Source organism: Arachis hypogaea, chromosome 20 (assembly GCF_003086295.3).
Source record: "Arachis hypogaea cultivar Tifrunner chromosome 20, arahy.Tifrunner.gnm2.J5K5, whole genome shotgun sequence".
NCBI lineage: Eukaryota > Viridiplantae > Streptophyta > Magnoliopsida > Fabales > Fabaceae > Arachis > Arachis hypogaea.
In genome coordinates, this window is record NC_092055.1 from 138,698,522 (window position 1) to 138,714,741 (window position 16,220).

The following is a 16,220-nucleotide window of genomic DNA, read 5'->3' on the forward strand; positions in this document are numbered from 1 at the left end:
AATAGGACACCGTGGTAACACACTCCTTAATTCAGTCCACCCATTTATTGCAAAACCAAGCTTCTTCATTATCTCCTAAACAAAAGACCATTCAACTCTGTCGTAAGCCTTACTCATATCGAGCTTTACTGCCATCTCATAGCCTCCATAATTTTTGTTTTTCGGAAAATATATAAATCCGTGGGCAATTAGGATGTTATCACTAATCAAACCCCTTTAGTAAAGGCACTCTAATTATCACTAATAATTTTATCCAACACACCCTACATTCTATGAACAAGAATCTTGAAAATAATCTTGTAAAAAATACTGCTAAGGCTAATTGGACGAACTTGGGTCATGGATTCTGTATTTGGCACCTTTGGGATTAGGCATATATGAGTATGATTCATTGCTCGCAGCATTCTTTTCCCTGCAAAAAAGTTCTTTATGGCAGCATTAAGATCATCTTTAATTATTTTTTAGAAGTATTGGTAAAATCTAGCAGTGAATCCGTCATCCTCTGAGACTGAGAAAGCATTGATAGAAAAATGTTGCTTTTTTTATTTCTTTTTCTATGACTCGTCTAGTAAGTCTTCGATTTGTTTCTTCATCCACCTTAGCCTCCAAGTCCTCTCATTTGCCCGTGGCTGGTCTGGAGTTTGAAGATGTGAACAAATTTTGGAAGTACCGCAACATTCTTCTCCCTGCAAAAAAGCTCTTTATGACAGCATTAAGATCATCTTTAATTATTTTTTAGAAGTGTTGATAAAATTTAGCAGTGAATCCGTCATCCCCTAAAACTGAGAATGCATTGATAGAAAATATTGCTTTTTTCATTTCTCTTTGACTTCTTCTATGACTCGTTTAGTAAGTCTTTGATTTGTTTCTTCATCCACCTTAGCCTCCAAGTCCATCCTCTAATTTGCGCGTGACTAGTCTGGAGTTTAAAAATGTTAGAGAATCATTAGCATTAATTAGGATCAATTAGTATCGTCTATATTTATGTAGTATATCTGTATATTAATTATAGGATTCTATGCTTTTATTACTCTGATTCATTTAGCACCTATAAATACCTCTTGTATATTGTACTTTTGGGTACAACTCAATAATACACTTTTCATATTATTCTCTCAGTCTCTTGTTTCTATCATGGTATCAAGAGCTTAGGTCTTTTTTTTTTTCCGATGAATATTAGTTCATAGCCCCTTTGTTTTTCCTTGTCGGCAGTGTTCTTTGGCCTCCTTTTTCGTTCTCTTTTTGACGCTTTGGTTCGTCACCCCCATAACCATCTTGTTCCTCTTGTCGCCGTGATTCCAACGCAACCAGAACCGTCGCCATCCGCCCCCGGACGCGCCTCCACGCGCCGCCGAAAGACGCTGCCACGACCAGGTTGATCTTCCCTCCAGCTTCCACCCGTGCCACTTTGCTCGCAATTTTCGAGCTGTTACCGACGCTTTGGTTCGTCACCTCCGGCATCATCGTGTTCTTCTCTCCGTCAGCTTTCCAACGCCGCCAAGATCTCCTCCAGAGACCGCCGCACGCGCCCCCACGCGCCGCTGGAAGATCGCTGTCCACCTCCATTGATCCTCCCCCGAGATGCTTCAGTAGCCGTTGGATCTTGCTGTTGATCACACGATCCTGAAGCCGCCACGTGTCACGCCACCAGCCATCCCTGCGACCCGCGCACCCGCTCCTGACCCGACCCGGCCCGCGCGCTGACCCGGCCGCCACCTCGACGCCAGCTCGTCCTCCTCATCCTCTCACGGGCTGCCACGTGTCTCCGTTGCCCTGACGTGGCGCTGACGTGGCTGCTGACGTGGCAGACAAGTGGGACCCTCCCTAAGGTTTTTTGGTGAGCTCTTTCCGATTTTGCCATCCGTTTCCTCATTTTCTGCTCCGAAATTGCAGTTTTTCTCTCCTCTCCTTGTTCTCTATGACTACTTTTATGGAAAAGTCAGATGTTTTTGCTGCCACAGACAGAAAAGGGGTCTTCTGTCGCAACTGTAACCATTTTGGGCACCCGTTCTCCAGCTGTCCCTCTGTTGAATGTCGCACATGCCACCAGAAAGGGCATATTAGCTACCATTGTTCACAGTTGTTCTGCCGTTATTGCAAGCTCTCGGGACATTTGCTTACTACCTGTCCTACTCGTCCACCACGTCCTGCGCCTGCTTCTGCTGTTGCTGCTACTACTGAACCTACCACTGTCTCTCTATCTGATATTGCATCTCTTCTACAGCGTCTTCTCTCTGTTTCTGGTAATACCCCTGCTGCTTTATCGAGCCCTCCAGGTACTTCTAAATGGTACTTTGACTCAGGTTGCTTTAATCACATGTTTCCGTTGCGTAATATTTTCTCGTCTATGTCTGCAACTACAAATGGACCTTCTGTCAATACTGCAAATGGCTCCCTCTTGCATGCAACACACAAGGGTTCTATATCTCAGTCATCTCTTAATCTTCCTGATACTTACTACATTCCCAAATTAAACTTCAATCTTATTTCTGTTGGTCAACTTGTTGATCTGGGTTTTGACGTCACCTTTTCTGTTTCTGGTTGTCGTGTACAGGATCCTCGGACGGGACAGATCATCGGGACTGGACGTAAGGTCAGAAGGTTGTTTGAACTTGAAAGTCTTCATATTCCTCCTGTACCAAATCTCTGTGCTGCTTCTTCTCCCTCTACCCTTCACTTATGGCATCAACGTCTTGCCCACACCTCCTTAGGAAAACTGCGTCCTCTTGTATCTCAGGGTGTTTTAGGTCAGGTTCCGAATGAATCTTTTGACTGCATTTCTTGCCAAACTGCCAAACAACCTGCTTTATCTTTTCACAATAATTCATCCCTTGCTTGCTCTCCTTTTGATCTCATTCACTCTGATGTTTGGGGCCCCGCTCCCACTGCCTCTATGGGCGGAGCTCGATACTTTGTTGTTTTCATTGATGATTATTCCCGTTTTACTTGGGTTTATTTGATGACTAATCGCCATGAGTTACCTCAGATCTATATCAACTTTGCTACTATGATTAAAACTCAGTTTTCCAAAGCCATTAAGGTTTTCCGACGTGATAATGCTATGGAATACCGTGATTCCAAACTCTTAGCCTTTCTTGCAGAACAGGGTACTCTGTCTGAGTTTTCTTGTCCTGGTACGTCTCAACAAAATGGTAGAGCTGAACGCAAACACCGTCACATTCTTGACTCCGTCCGTGCAATGCTCCTTTCCTCTTCGTGTCCTGAGCGTACTTGGGGTGAAGCTGTTCTTACTGCTGTTTATGTTATCAATAGACTCCCTTCTTCTGTTCTTGGTAATGTTACTCCCTTTGAGCGTCTTTATCATACCCCCCCAGATTACAGTTCTCTTCGAGTTTTCGGTTGTGTATGTTTTGTTCTTCTTCAGCCTCATGAACATAGTAAACTTGAACCTCGGGCTCGTATGTGTTGTTTTCTTGGTTATGGCACTGAACATAAGGGTTATCGTTGTTGGGATCCTCTTTCTAAACGTATTCGTATATCTCGTCATGTTGTCTTTTGGGAGCACCACATGTTTTCTCGGTTCTCATCCTTTGAGTCGATTCCTACTACTCAGTCACCTTTGTTTACTAACCCCAATGTTGATCTTTTTCCTAGTGATGATTCTACAGGTTCTATCTCGAGTGACCCTCCACAGCCTCCTGTTCCTCCGCCTTCTCCATCTCCCGTTGATTCCAGACCGGACGATGATCCTGCTCCTACCGTCATGCCTCCTCCTCCCGCTCGTTCTTCTAGGGTAAGGAATCCACCTCCTCATCTTCTTGATTATCATTGCTTTTCTACTATTCTTCATCAACATGAACCTAAGACATTCAGAGAAGCCTCCTCCAACCCAAATTGGCAACAAGCAATGCAAGAAGAATTACAGGCACTTGAAAAAGCACACACTTGGGATCTGGTTGATCCTCCTTCTGATCAGGAAGTTGTGGGCAGTAGATGGGTATACAAGATCAAGACTCGCTCTGATGGCTCTATTGACCGTTATAAGGCCCGCTTGGTTGCTCAAGGTTGTACGCAAGAGTATGGTATTGATTATGAAGAGACTTTTGCCCCTGTCGCTCGCCTTACGTCTGTTCGAGCTCTTCTTGCCATTGCCGCGGTTAAAAAATGGTCTCTCAGTCAGATGGATGTGAAGAATGCATTTCTTAATGGGGATTTGAAAAAGACAGTCTATATGAAACCACCTCCGGGATATCCTTGTCCTTCTGATAAGGTTTGTCTCCTTCGCAAGGCACTTTATGGACTTAAGCAAGCTCCTCGTGAATGGTTTGACAAGTTCAGCACTACCATATGCAGTCTTGGTTTTACTTCTAGCCCTCATGAGAATGCGCTCTTCATTCGTAAAAGCGAACATGGAGTTGTTCTTCTACTTTTGTATGTTGATGACATGATAATCACTGGGGATGATGTTGATGGTATCTCTGCTCTCAAGGCCTCACTTCACCGTACCTTTGAGATGAAAGATCTTGGTTCTCTCAGCTATTTTCTTGGTCTCGAGGTCATCTCCACCGATGATGGCATCTATCTCTCTCAGGCTAAGTATGCTTCAGATCTTCTTGCTCGTGCTGGGATTACAGATAGTCGCACTGAGTCTACTCCTCTTGAGCCTAATGTTCGATTTACCCCTATGGATGGCACTGTTTTGGATAATCCGACTCTCTATCGACAGTTAGTTGGCGGTCTGGTCTACTTGACTGTCACCCGTCCAGACATCGCCTATCCAGTTCATGTACTTAGCCAGTTCTTGTCAGCTCCTCGTACTACTCACTATGCGGCAGTTCTGCGCATTCTTCGCTACATCAAAGGCACTCTCTTTCATGGTCTTTATTTTTCTGCCCATTCCTCTTTATCTCTTCAGGCTTACTCCGATGCTGATTGGGCTGGTGATCCCACTGATCGTCGTTCTACTACTGGTTACTGTTTGTTTCTTGGCGACGCTCTTATTTCTTGGCGTGCTAAGAAGCAAACGTTCACTGCTCGCTCAAGCACAGAAGCTGAGTACCGTGCCCTCGCTGACACCACTGCTGAAGTTGTCTCGGTTCGTTGGCTTCTCGAAGATTTGGGTGCTCCTCAGTCGTCCCCTACTGATGTTTTTTGTGATAATCGCAGTGCTATTCAGATCGCCCATAATGATGTCTTTCATGAACGCACCAAACACATTGAGCTTGATTGTCACTTTGTTCGGCAACGTATCCTTATTGATGCTATTCGTCTCATTGCTGTTGGAACACTAGATCAGACTGCTGATATCTTCACGAAAGCTCATCACCCGACTCGTTTCCGGACTTTGTTATCCAAACTCAAGTTGGTATCCTTAGCTCCCACTTGAGTTTGAGGGGGGATGTTAGAGAATCATTAGCATTAATTAGGATCAATTAGTATCATCTATATTTATGTAGTATATCTGTATATTAATTATAGGATTCTATGCTTTTATTACTCTGATTCATTTAGCACCTATAAATACCTCTTGTATATTGTACTTTTGGGTACAACTCAATAATACACTTTTCATATTATTCTCTCAATCTCTTGTTTCTATCAAAAAATATGAACAAATTTGGGAAGTACTCAAATAACAATTTGAACTATACCTGCAGTGTCTCATCTAAAATTTTTCTCACCATCTTTTAGCCTCAAAGTCATAAAATGTAACGATAATGCTAACTGTGTAGTTGGACACAAAGCTATACCTGCACATACATGAAGCACTCTTTGATTGCTTGCTATGTATATATACAGTATTACAACATACTTTAAAACAAATAGTGGAAATCTTAAATAAAACTCAAAAGAAACCATGGAAAAAAATTTTAATTGTAAGTAATTTTAATATATATTTAGATGTAAGGCATTTGCGTCGGAACTTGGAACCAATCAATTTAGATTTGAAATTTATAATCAAATATAAGTAAATTAATTCTTACATGCGTTTCATTATTATGAAATTATCTATTTATATAAATTCTAAATTATTTAAAATGCATATAAAAGGTATATATTTTATTATATAATAAAAATGTTTTTCATAACATAATATAAACTCAGCCCACTTCGATGTTAACATATAAGTTATGTTTGAGATTGGACCTAACAAAATCGGCATAATAGCGTAGAGCCCAATACAGGTGACCTAGTCCACATGGATCAGACCTGCTTGAATACGTGTCTCTAAAATTTGTAACTGACTTGACTTGAGAAGCAAAACAAGCTAATATTGTTATTCTATAAATATTTCAACACATAAATCCTTTTCATGTTCAAACACAAACACCCCCACTCACTCACTCGCATTCATTCCCTTCTCTCTTTTTTTTTTTTTTTGTCTAGTTCATTCCCTTCTCTTCTTTCGGTCTGACATCCTTCTTTTTGGTATGTATTTCTTTCAGCCTGGCACAGTGACTTTACCTTTATCTTCCAAAATAATGGCCCTAACCCAAATGAAATGTCATTCGGTAAAGATGAGCATTATGGCTCATTTAATCCATCTATGTTTGTTTCCAAACTGGGCTCCCTTATACAATCCAGTCCTTTTGGTTTGTTTGTTTTCAAAATGGGCTTTCAAAAAAATGTCCTTCCAAATAAAATTAAATTGAAAAACCCCTCAAGTCTCACTTTCTTAACAATGAACATCAAGACCAAAAAATAATAAACACCAATGAACATAATTTCATTCATTAAAAAATGAAAAATTGAAAGCATAATTTATCGTTTTTTTTTTTAAATCATGAAACCACTGTTGATAGTTCACCAAAATTAACCTGTAAGTTCGCCAAATTTCTAAAACCTCTCAAATCTTTGTTCATACTGCATAGCTACAAACAAAAACCTCAAATACAATTCTATTTTAAGTAATTTATTACGCTTGTTAAGAAAAATTCTCACTTTTAAGTTTTGCTAATAAGTAATTTTTTAAATCAAATTCATTAAAATTAAAATTTTATAAATATTGTTTATACATCTAAACTTATTAGTTATTAGAATACTTACCGTATATTTGGATTAAAATTTGTAACGAAAGTTTGTATAAAATTAATTTTGTAAAATTGATTTTAATATTATTGTTTTAAGATTTTAATACATCTTTTTTTTTTTTTCTAAATTTAGTATATGAATTTTCAACTTATTTTTTGTGTATTATTTATTTTAATTTTAAAGTCCAATAACATTTTTTGTTATACAAATATGTTATTTTTAATATTTATATATTATTTTTTTTTGAATTTCAGTTTAATATCTAAAACTTATAAAAAAACCTAAAATTTATAAAAAAAATAGTTAACTTGATTAACAGATTACCTTTTTAAATTCAGACTATTTAAATAAAAAATTTAAATTTAACGAATAAATAAAGTGTAAAACACTCTATACTTAACAAAAAACGTTTAAAAATAAACTTTTTTTTATGACCAATTTTACCAATTCAACTAATAAGTGTGTGTTTGGATTACGGTTTGCAAACTGAAGTTTGTATAAAATTGATTTTGTAGAATTGATTTTGATCAAAAGTAAGTTAGTATTAACGTGGTTTATGTTTGATAATTCTTATTCAAAATGGATTATAATAAACTAAATATTGTTTGGATTACATTATTCAAAATCACTTTTAGATAAAAAATTACAAAAAAGACATGAATTTAAATAATTATTTTATGTTCTTATAATTTTATTTTAAATATTTAAATAAATTTTAATATTTTTTTAGTACTCTCAATATTTTTTAGTACTCTAATAGAATTAATAGAATTATAATACAAAGTAAAAAAAATATTCCATACAAAAAAGAAATAACAATAACAGTAAAAGAATTCATATAAAAAAATAAAAATTTTATAAAAAATAATAATATACATAAGAGAGTATTAGAAAAAAGTACTATAAAAAAAATAAACATATGAATTACGAAGGACATAATTGGTACATAGAACCTAAAGTTCAATCCAACGTGAAAAGGTGAACGGAAAAGCTAGAATTTTTAGCTTTTGGTAAACCTGGGTTGAAAGCAGAAATCACTTCTGCATTTACAGCATAAAAATATTGCCAAACATAAAGATAAAGTTTTCAAAAAACCCAAACAAGCTTCTCTCGTTCTCCAACGCAAATCCAAACACACCCTAAGTGATTGAGTAAATCAATAATTTAACCATTAACCAAACACACTTGTATATGGTAGAGGATAAAATAAAAAGACACACGTGGCGAAATCTTTAAAAGCAAACATTTCAGTTTTGGTCTTTTGGAATTTGAAGTTTGAAAATTGGATTGAGAGTGACAGAAGAAAAGAGAAGCCATGGACTTGGGAGATGAAACCGACATCTCTCAACCCTACACCCAAGAGGACGGCGACCCCCACCTCATCGGCTTCATCAACGCCAACATCGTCGGCCTCCGCTACTACTCCGGCACCGTCAACGGCCGCGAAATGGTCGCCCTCCTCCGCGAACCCCTCAACCCTTACGACCCCAACGCCATCAAAGTCCTCAACACCCGCTCCATCCAGGTCGGTCACATCGATCGCACCGTTGCCGCCGCGCTTTCCCCTCTCATCGACTCTGAACTCATCACCGTCGAAGCCATTGTCCCCAACCGCCGCTCCAAGACCAACAGCTTCCGCCTCCTCTGCCAAATCCACATCTTCGCCCCTCTCCCTTCGTTCCCCACTGTCATTGAGCTCATCTCCGAGAGAGGCCTCCACCTCATAACCCAAAACGACGCCTCCTTTACGTTATCGGAGTCCGTTGCCGTTAAAGAAACCCGCGCTGATTCGAGGTTCAAGAGTGTGGACGAGATTTTCAGGCTTGTTGATGAGAGCTTGACGGTCAAGGAGCGTGTGTCTCACGCGCTTGAGCCTCCCGAGAGCATTGTGAGGTCGAAGCTCATGGCGCACCAGAAGGAAGGGCTGTGGTGGCTACTCAACAGAGAGAAAAGCGAGGAGCTTCCACCGTTTTGGGAGGTGGGAGAAGGGGGCGAGTTTGTCAACGTGTTGACCAATTACAGCACGTGCGTTAAGCCAGAGCCTTTGAGGGGAGGGATCCTGGCCGATGCAATGGGGCTCGGGAAGACTCTCACTTTGCTCTCTCTTATTGCCCTTGACAAGGATTCTGGTCAGAGAAAGGGAAAGAAGAGAAGAAAGATTGAGATTGGGGAGAGCAGTGCAACGCTTGTAGTGTGCCCTCCTTCTGTGTTTTCGACATGGATTTCGCAATTGGAAGAACACACTGTGCCTGGTTCACTGAGGACTTGCATGTATTATGGTGACAAGAGGGCTAAGAATGCTGAGGACCTCATGGATTATGATTTGGTGCTCACTACTTACTCTACACTCTCCGTGGAGGAGGATGACCCCGACTCGCCCGTGAAGAAAGTGGTGTGGAGGAGGATCATATTGGATGAGGCTCACACTATCAAGAATTCAAATGCCCGGCAGAGCAAGATGGTTATTAGTCTCAATGCCAAGAGGAGGTGGGCTGTCACCGGCACACCTATTCAGAATGGCTCCTTGGACTTGTTTTCTCTCATGGCTTTCCTGCATTTTGAGCCCTTCTCCATAAAGAGCTATTGGCGCAGCCTTGTGCAACGGCCTCTTAATCAGGGCCTTCAGAGCGGCCTCTCACGCCTGCAGGTATATTACAATAATAACTTGTTAGTTATCTTTATCATTGTCATCAAAGCTTTTGTTGCATTGTGTTACATTGCATACTATGCTGCCTTGTGGTACCTTACATTAGTCATTAGCCTAAGCTGAATTCAGCACATTATTTGTTTATAACATGTATTTTAAGCCTGTTCCACACATGTATTATTTTTCTTATTTCTTGTGTAGTTGTGTTGATTGTTCTCTTTCTTTGGGCTGAATGAACTTCATTGATTGTTCTTATGTGTTTTGGGTTTTTGTTTCTTGTATAAGTGGTTTCAGTCTTTCTGATTGTTATACCAACTTGTTTCATTAGGTTTTGATGGCTGCAATTTCGTTAAGAAGAACAAAAGATAATGGATTGTTAGGGGTGCCACCAAAAACTATTGAGACTCAATATGTTGAACTTAATTCAGAAGAACGTGAATTGTATGATCGGATGAAAGAAGAAGCGATGCTTTTAATGAGGAGTTTTACCAATGGAACTAACAATTTTCCTGTTGTACTAAGTATGCTTTTGCGTCTTCGCCAAATCTGTACTGATTTAGCATTGTGCCCCACTGATCTCGCAACGACATTCCGTTCAACTAATCTTGAAGGTATATACTCTCTTTCCTTGCCACACAGTAAACAGTAGATATTTACTTAGTAGATTCCTATATTCAATTTATAATTCCATGTGACTGCTTCAGGGTCGTCGCTTACTTTATTACAGTAAATTTACATCCTTCTCATGAAATGTAAGTGTAAACCTGAGAACAGGATTTTCACAAAATTTTAACGCATGTTGCTGAACTTTTGATCCTTAAATTTAAAGAGACACCAAACTTACCACTTGAGGCTGAGTCATAATTCCTGAAAAATTACTGGCACTTCTCTGGATTAGTGCAGTATTAGAATCAGAATGTTCAACATAATTTAGTGCTTGTTTGGGTGTCATTAAATCGATAAAAAAATCTTTTTTCATATATTTTTTTATTTTTTAGTGTGTTTGGCAAATTTCTAACAGTAAAAGTAAAAACACTAGAAAAATAAAAAAAATAATTTTTTTGAGAAGCTACAATTTATATCTTTTTTTAAAAGATCTTTTTTCCTTTAAAAAAAATGTTTTTTCACATAATAAATGAACAAAAAAATACTTTTATCTTATTTTACCAAAAAATAATTGATAGATAAAAAGATTTTTTTACATGAGATATCCAAACATAAAATCACTTTTACTTCTGTAAAAGATATTTTGCGAGAATGGCACCCAAACAAGTCCTTAGTGTTTGATGTACAATTAATTTCTTTTTATCAAATTCCAGAGTGCTCAGTGTTTTGAATCTTGGAATATGGATGAATTCGTTTTAATCTCCCTTAGAACATTTTAAAGAATATACACAGTTCTTTCGGCTACTGGTTTCACAATATGAATGATGTCTTGGTATGTTGATTCAGATAGAAATATCTATTTTCTTTGATAACTGAAGAAGAGGTAAAAATGACATTTAGTATATTCTACTAACCATACTGTTTTTGAGCAGATGTTTCGAATAACCCAGAGTTGTTGCAAAAGTTAGTTGAGATGTTGCAAGAATGTGAAGATTACGAGTGCCCAATTTGCATTTCTCCTTCAGCGGACATCATTATCACCAGCTGTGCTCACATCTTCTGCCGACTCTGTATTCTGAAATCTCTACAATCCAGCAGATCCCGTTGTCCTCTTTGCCGTCAAGCTCTATCTGAATCTGACTTGTTCTCAGCCCCAATAGAGCCTTCTAAAGCTGACAGTACCTCTTCATCCTCATCATCGGATAAAAAGTTATCTTCCAAAACATCTGCTTTGATAAAATTTCTCAAAGAATCAAGAGAACAGAAGCCAACAGCAAAATCGGTAGTGTTTTCACAATTTCGCAAGTTGTTAGTGTTATTGGAAGCGCCTTTGAAGGAGGCTGGTTTCAAGACTTTGCGCATTGATGGCTCGATGACAGTTAAACAGAGGGCTAATGTTATTGATCAATTTCAAGACACTAAAGAAAACGGACCGACCGTTCTGCTTGCAAGCCTTAGGGCTTCAGGTGCAGGTATAAATCTCACAGCCGCCACCACGGTGTATTTCATGGAGCCATGGTGGAATCCGGCTGTCGAGGAACAGGCAATGGATCGCATCCATCGTATTGGACAGAAAGAGGCGGTGAAGATTGTTAGATTGGTTGTTCTGGACAGCATTGAGGAAAAGATACTGTTGTTGCAGGAGAAGAAGAGGGAATTAGCAAGAGAAACATTTAACAAGAGGGGAAGTGAATCTGGTGGCATGAACTATAAAGATCTAAGTTTCCTTATGTCCATAGAATGATGGTTCGATTAGGACTTTCCTTGCTTTGGGAAGGGAGGAAATTATTTTGTTTTGCTATTTTTGTTTCTCCTAACCTCTTACTTTGGCACCCTAGTTCAGATACTAATTAAACCAAAGCTATGTTTGGTGGTGACCTACTCTTTTTGGGGATAGAAAGCCTATTATACAGTTTCCTATGACCTTGCCATTCGTATGATATGTGAGAATTGTGTTAGGAAAATAAACTTCAAAAAAATAATATTTTAGTTACTTTAAATATAAATAAGATTTTATAGACAAATAAATTTAAAAAAAAAAAGAAAGAAGGTACAAAAATACACTTAAAAATTTACATGTTGGACATGATTATACTTCAATCATTTAATAAGTCACGCGTGCACAATATTTATCCACTCCGGCGGACACATTCACCTTTTCGGCCATCAATGTGTGGCGTTGTTAATTTGAGTGGACACGTGGCTCTCTTTACTCTTTGCTGGCACTGTTCTTTTGAGTGAGCTGTCCTTTTAGTGCCAACTCAAAATAAACTATTTATTTTAAAGATTAATTAAACAAAATTAATTAGAAAACCTTCGTTCTCTTTTATCTTCAGAAAGAAGATGGTTTCTGTTGAAACCCTAACGGATAACTAAGAACATGGGTTCACTTTAAGAAAAATCGAGCTCGTTATCCCTAAATTGTGGCAGCGCTGTTGGTAGCGAATCTTCCATATTGAGGAACAAGAAGAAGAAAAAAAAAGAAGTTTGACTCAAGTGTTTGCACGGAATTGAAGCTGTGGTACTTAAGTCTGGAACAGAGTGGAATCCAGACAGATTGTTTCTGTGATGTCCTCTGTGGGAGGTAGGTTTCGAAATTGCGTTGCTTTTTGTTACTAGCGTTAGGATTTTCATGTAAAATCCGAGAGATTAGTAAATAATTAGCGAATAAATTAGTTATTAATCAGGAAATTAAAAAATAAAATTTTATAGTTTAATGTGGAATAAATGACCATTTGTACCCATAAGAGATGAAAACGCTGACATTTGTACCCATGAAAGCTCGAAACTAATCTTGTACCCATGATAGATGCTGTCCGTGTGACAAAAGTGCCCTGGCTTGGATCTGAGCTTGGTTCGTGGGTTTCCGAACCTACGTGGCACTCCCACCCCCTCCCCAAAGCCATATCTGAGCCAACCATTCACCATCATCATCTTCATCTTCTTCACCATCATCCCCATCCATCACTGTCTCTTCCCAGCCACCATAACCTCCATCACCATCACCTCATCACCGCCACAGCCACCTCCCTTCACCACAACCTCCGGCGACAACGACTTTAAATCGAATCAGCAGCAGTAGCGGCATTAGCCGCACCAACAGCTTCCCGCAACAACAATGCCATCGAACAACTTGCAAAGGTATTGACATAACCCTAATGCAATAATGTCTCAAAATTCTCAATCAACCATGAAAATAGAACGGTAACAATAAGGGTTTTGGAACAAGGACAACTTACTAAAACTTGAAAAGAACAGAGGAATGGAGCGGCAGCAGTATTAGCTTCGTTTAAGCACAAACAACCCCACGGCTACCACCACGGCAGCAGCGATCTCATCACACAAGAGAGGAATTAGAAACAGAGACAAGGCTGAGAAACAAACGGAGACAGTGGTTTCGGCGACAGCGGCGGCGACTCCCGCTAGTGACGGCAACGAGCTCCTGTGATGATGACGGCGACTGGGTGTGGCGGTGGTGACAGGATCGGCTTTCCTTCTCTCTCTCATCTTCGCGCACTTTCTCTCCCTCTTCGAAGCTCGACAGTGACTGGGCAGTGGCGGAGCACGACGGCTCCTCTTCCCCCTTGCGGCGTCTCTGGCTCGCGACGCACGCTCTCTCCCTCGACGTTGGCAACAACGACAATGTCTCCCTCTTCTTGCGTGGTGGCTCGGCGTCTTGACGGCGGTGGTGGTGCATGACGGTGGCTGGTGACGGCGCGATACCATCCCTCTCTCGGATCTCTTCTCGTGCTCTCTCTTTACTCTCTGAATCTCTCGTTTCTCTGCTCTCTTCCTCCTTGCTCTCTTATTTCCTCTGTTAGTGTGTATGTCATGTGTTTTTGTCGCCGGAGGTTGTGGTGAAGGGAGGTGGCTGTGGCGGTGCCGAGGTGATGGTGATGGAGGTTATGGTGGCTGAGAAGAGACAGTGATAGATGGGGATGATGGTGAAGAAGATGAAGATGATGATGGTGAATGGTTGGCTCAGATATGGCTTTGGGGAGGGGGGTGGGAGTGCCAGGTAGGTTCGGAAACCCACAAACCAAGCTCAGATCCAAGGCAGGGCACTTTTGTCACATGGACAGCATCTATCATGGGTACAAGATTAGTTTCGAGCTTTCATGGGTACAAATATCAGCGTTTTCATCTCTTATGTGTACAAATGGTCATTTATTCGTTTAATGTGGTAGAATTAATTAAAATATGAATTTAGACATTAATTTTAAAATATTTGGCCCCAAAAATAGGCTAACAGGCCAAACCGATTGCACCGGACCCAAATGGGGACCAAGGCCCATTATATAAAACGAGGAAGTTATGCTCGATCAAAGTTAGGTGTACAAAGCTGAAAATTCTGGACTTAGCAGCTTTTTAAAGCTTCTGCTATACATGCGTATGCGGACCCCATTATATGCTGTCATTCGCTTCTGTTTGGTACGCATGCGTATGCAGGCACACGGCTGCGTACGCGAGGAAGCAAAAATGCACGCCCACGCGTACACGTGACCCCTGAAATAAACAAAGTGAGTTTTGTGTTTTAAAAGGTAATTTTGAACCTCTAATCCTATATTTTCACTTTTTTAGCCCATAAACCTTAGTTGTATGTTAAGTGGTGAGAAGAAGGTAGGGAGGAGTGATAACTTGGAGATGAAAAAAGTTAAAAAAATGAATGATTGAGTGAATGATTTAATGTAAGTGAAAATGAAAGAAGAATTATTACTTAAATATAATTGATGATTAAATGATTGTGATTAATTGAGGAAGTGTGAAAATGTGGCGAGTATGTTAGAGATGCATATGTGATTAATGAATGAATGTGATATGCTTGTATTTTTCTTTCTGGTTGTAAGGATGACAGGACACAGATACCCTCTAATGGTGACAGAGCACGAATCTCCTCTAATGGTATTAATGCGCAACAAAGAGATTGTGTCCGGGTTAGCTACCAGACATGTCGGGTTGGCTTGATAACCGACATATGAGACTCATCAGCCACTAGGACAGGCATGCATCATATGCATCTATATGTTTGTTTAGTGTGTTTTGTTTGGAATGCCTAATTGATTGCATAACTACTTGCTACTTGTTTATCTGCTGTAAATGCCTTCTACCTGTGATTTTCTTGTATGTAATAAATGTGTTTGTAACAACCGATTCCAGTGACAGTTGGGAGGTTCGGAGGAGTTGGATTGAGGAGTATTAGATAGTCTAAAGACCCTTAACTAGTTGCCTATTTCATTTTCATGGTTTAATTATGTTTATAAGATTTAATTATATGTCAGAAGTTCTAGGATTGCCTTCGGCTTTCCCAAGACATTATATGTTAGATATGTGGGCACTGTTACCATGCTGAGAACCGGACATGCGGATTTTGTGGTTTTCAGATGCAGGACGTGAGGCTCCTCGCTGAGGCATGCTGGAAGCTTCTGATAGCAAAGATCTTTGAGCTTTTGGGACTTTATTTTGGTTATATATATTTATATAGATACTTATTATCTCCACTGCTTATATATATATATATATATATATATATGATGTATTAACTTCCTCTTAGAGGTTATTTTGGAGAAACAAATTCTGTAACTCTATATTTTGGGTTCTTTTGGGTTCACTTATAAATATATGTATATACACTTATGTGCTCTGGCCGGTTTAGTCTTCGCGAGCCGAGTTTTGAGCTTTGATATTTGTACCTTGGAACTCTCTTTTGTTTATATCCATGTTAGCTTGCTTTTACGATGCTTCGTTTGCTTTATCACTTCGTGAGAGTTGCGCGTTTTAATTTAACGATTTTGTTTTACCCTTTTCTTCGAAGGCTCCTAGTATAAATATTTTTCATTATATTATATATATAATTTTGCTTTTAGAGGTCATAATATCTCACTATCTTTGTCTTATGACTTAAGCATAAAATTCTGTGTGGTAGAGTGTTATATTTCATCCATTTCTTTCCTTCTTCACCCGTTTCAATTGTTGT

The 16,220-nt window shown here is 39.4% G+C and overlaps 1 protein-coding gene across 1 annotated transcript; it reads left to right on the forward strand.

Moving 5' to 3' along the window:
• Positions 1–8,308: 8,308 nt before the first annotated feature.
• On the forward strand, positions 8,309–12,166 carry LOC112783560 (putative SWI/SNF-related matrix-associated actin-dependent regulator of chromatin subfamily A member 3-like 1). Its single transcript, XM_025826554.3, has 3 exons — positions 8,309–9,640; positions 9,969–10,251; positions 11,179–12,166. Exons 1-3 carry the CDS (start codon positions 8,309–8,311, stop codon positions 11,988–11,990), a joined length of 2,427 nt encoding a protein of 808 aa, XP_025682339.1. The 3' UTR covers positions 11,991–12,166.
• The last annotated feature ends 4,054 nt before the right edge of the window (positions 12,167–16,220 follow it).

Bases quoted from the DNA above. Each gene is read 5' to 3' on its own strand.
- LOC112783560 (XM_025826554.3), top strand. From the start codon at position 8,309: ATGGACTTGGGAGATGAAACCGACATCTCTCAACCCTACACCCAAGAG. The intron at 9,641-9,968 runs GTATATTACAAT...TTGTTTCATTAG, and splicing joins GCGGCCTCTCACGCCTGCAG to GTTTTGATGGCTGCAATTTC. The intron at 10,252-11,178 runs GTATATACTCTC...GTTTTTGAGCAG, and splicing joins CCGTTCAACTAATCTTGAAG to ATGTTTCGAATAACCCAGAG.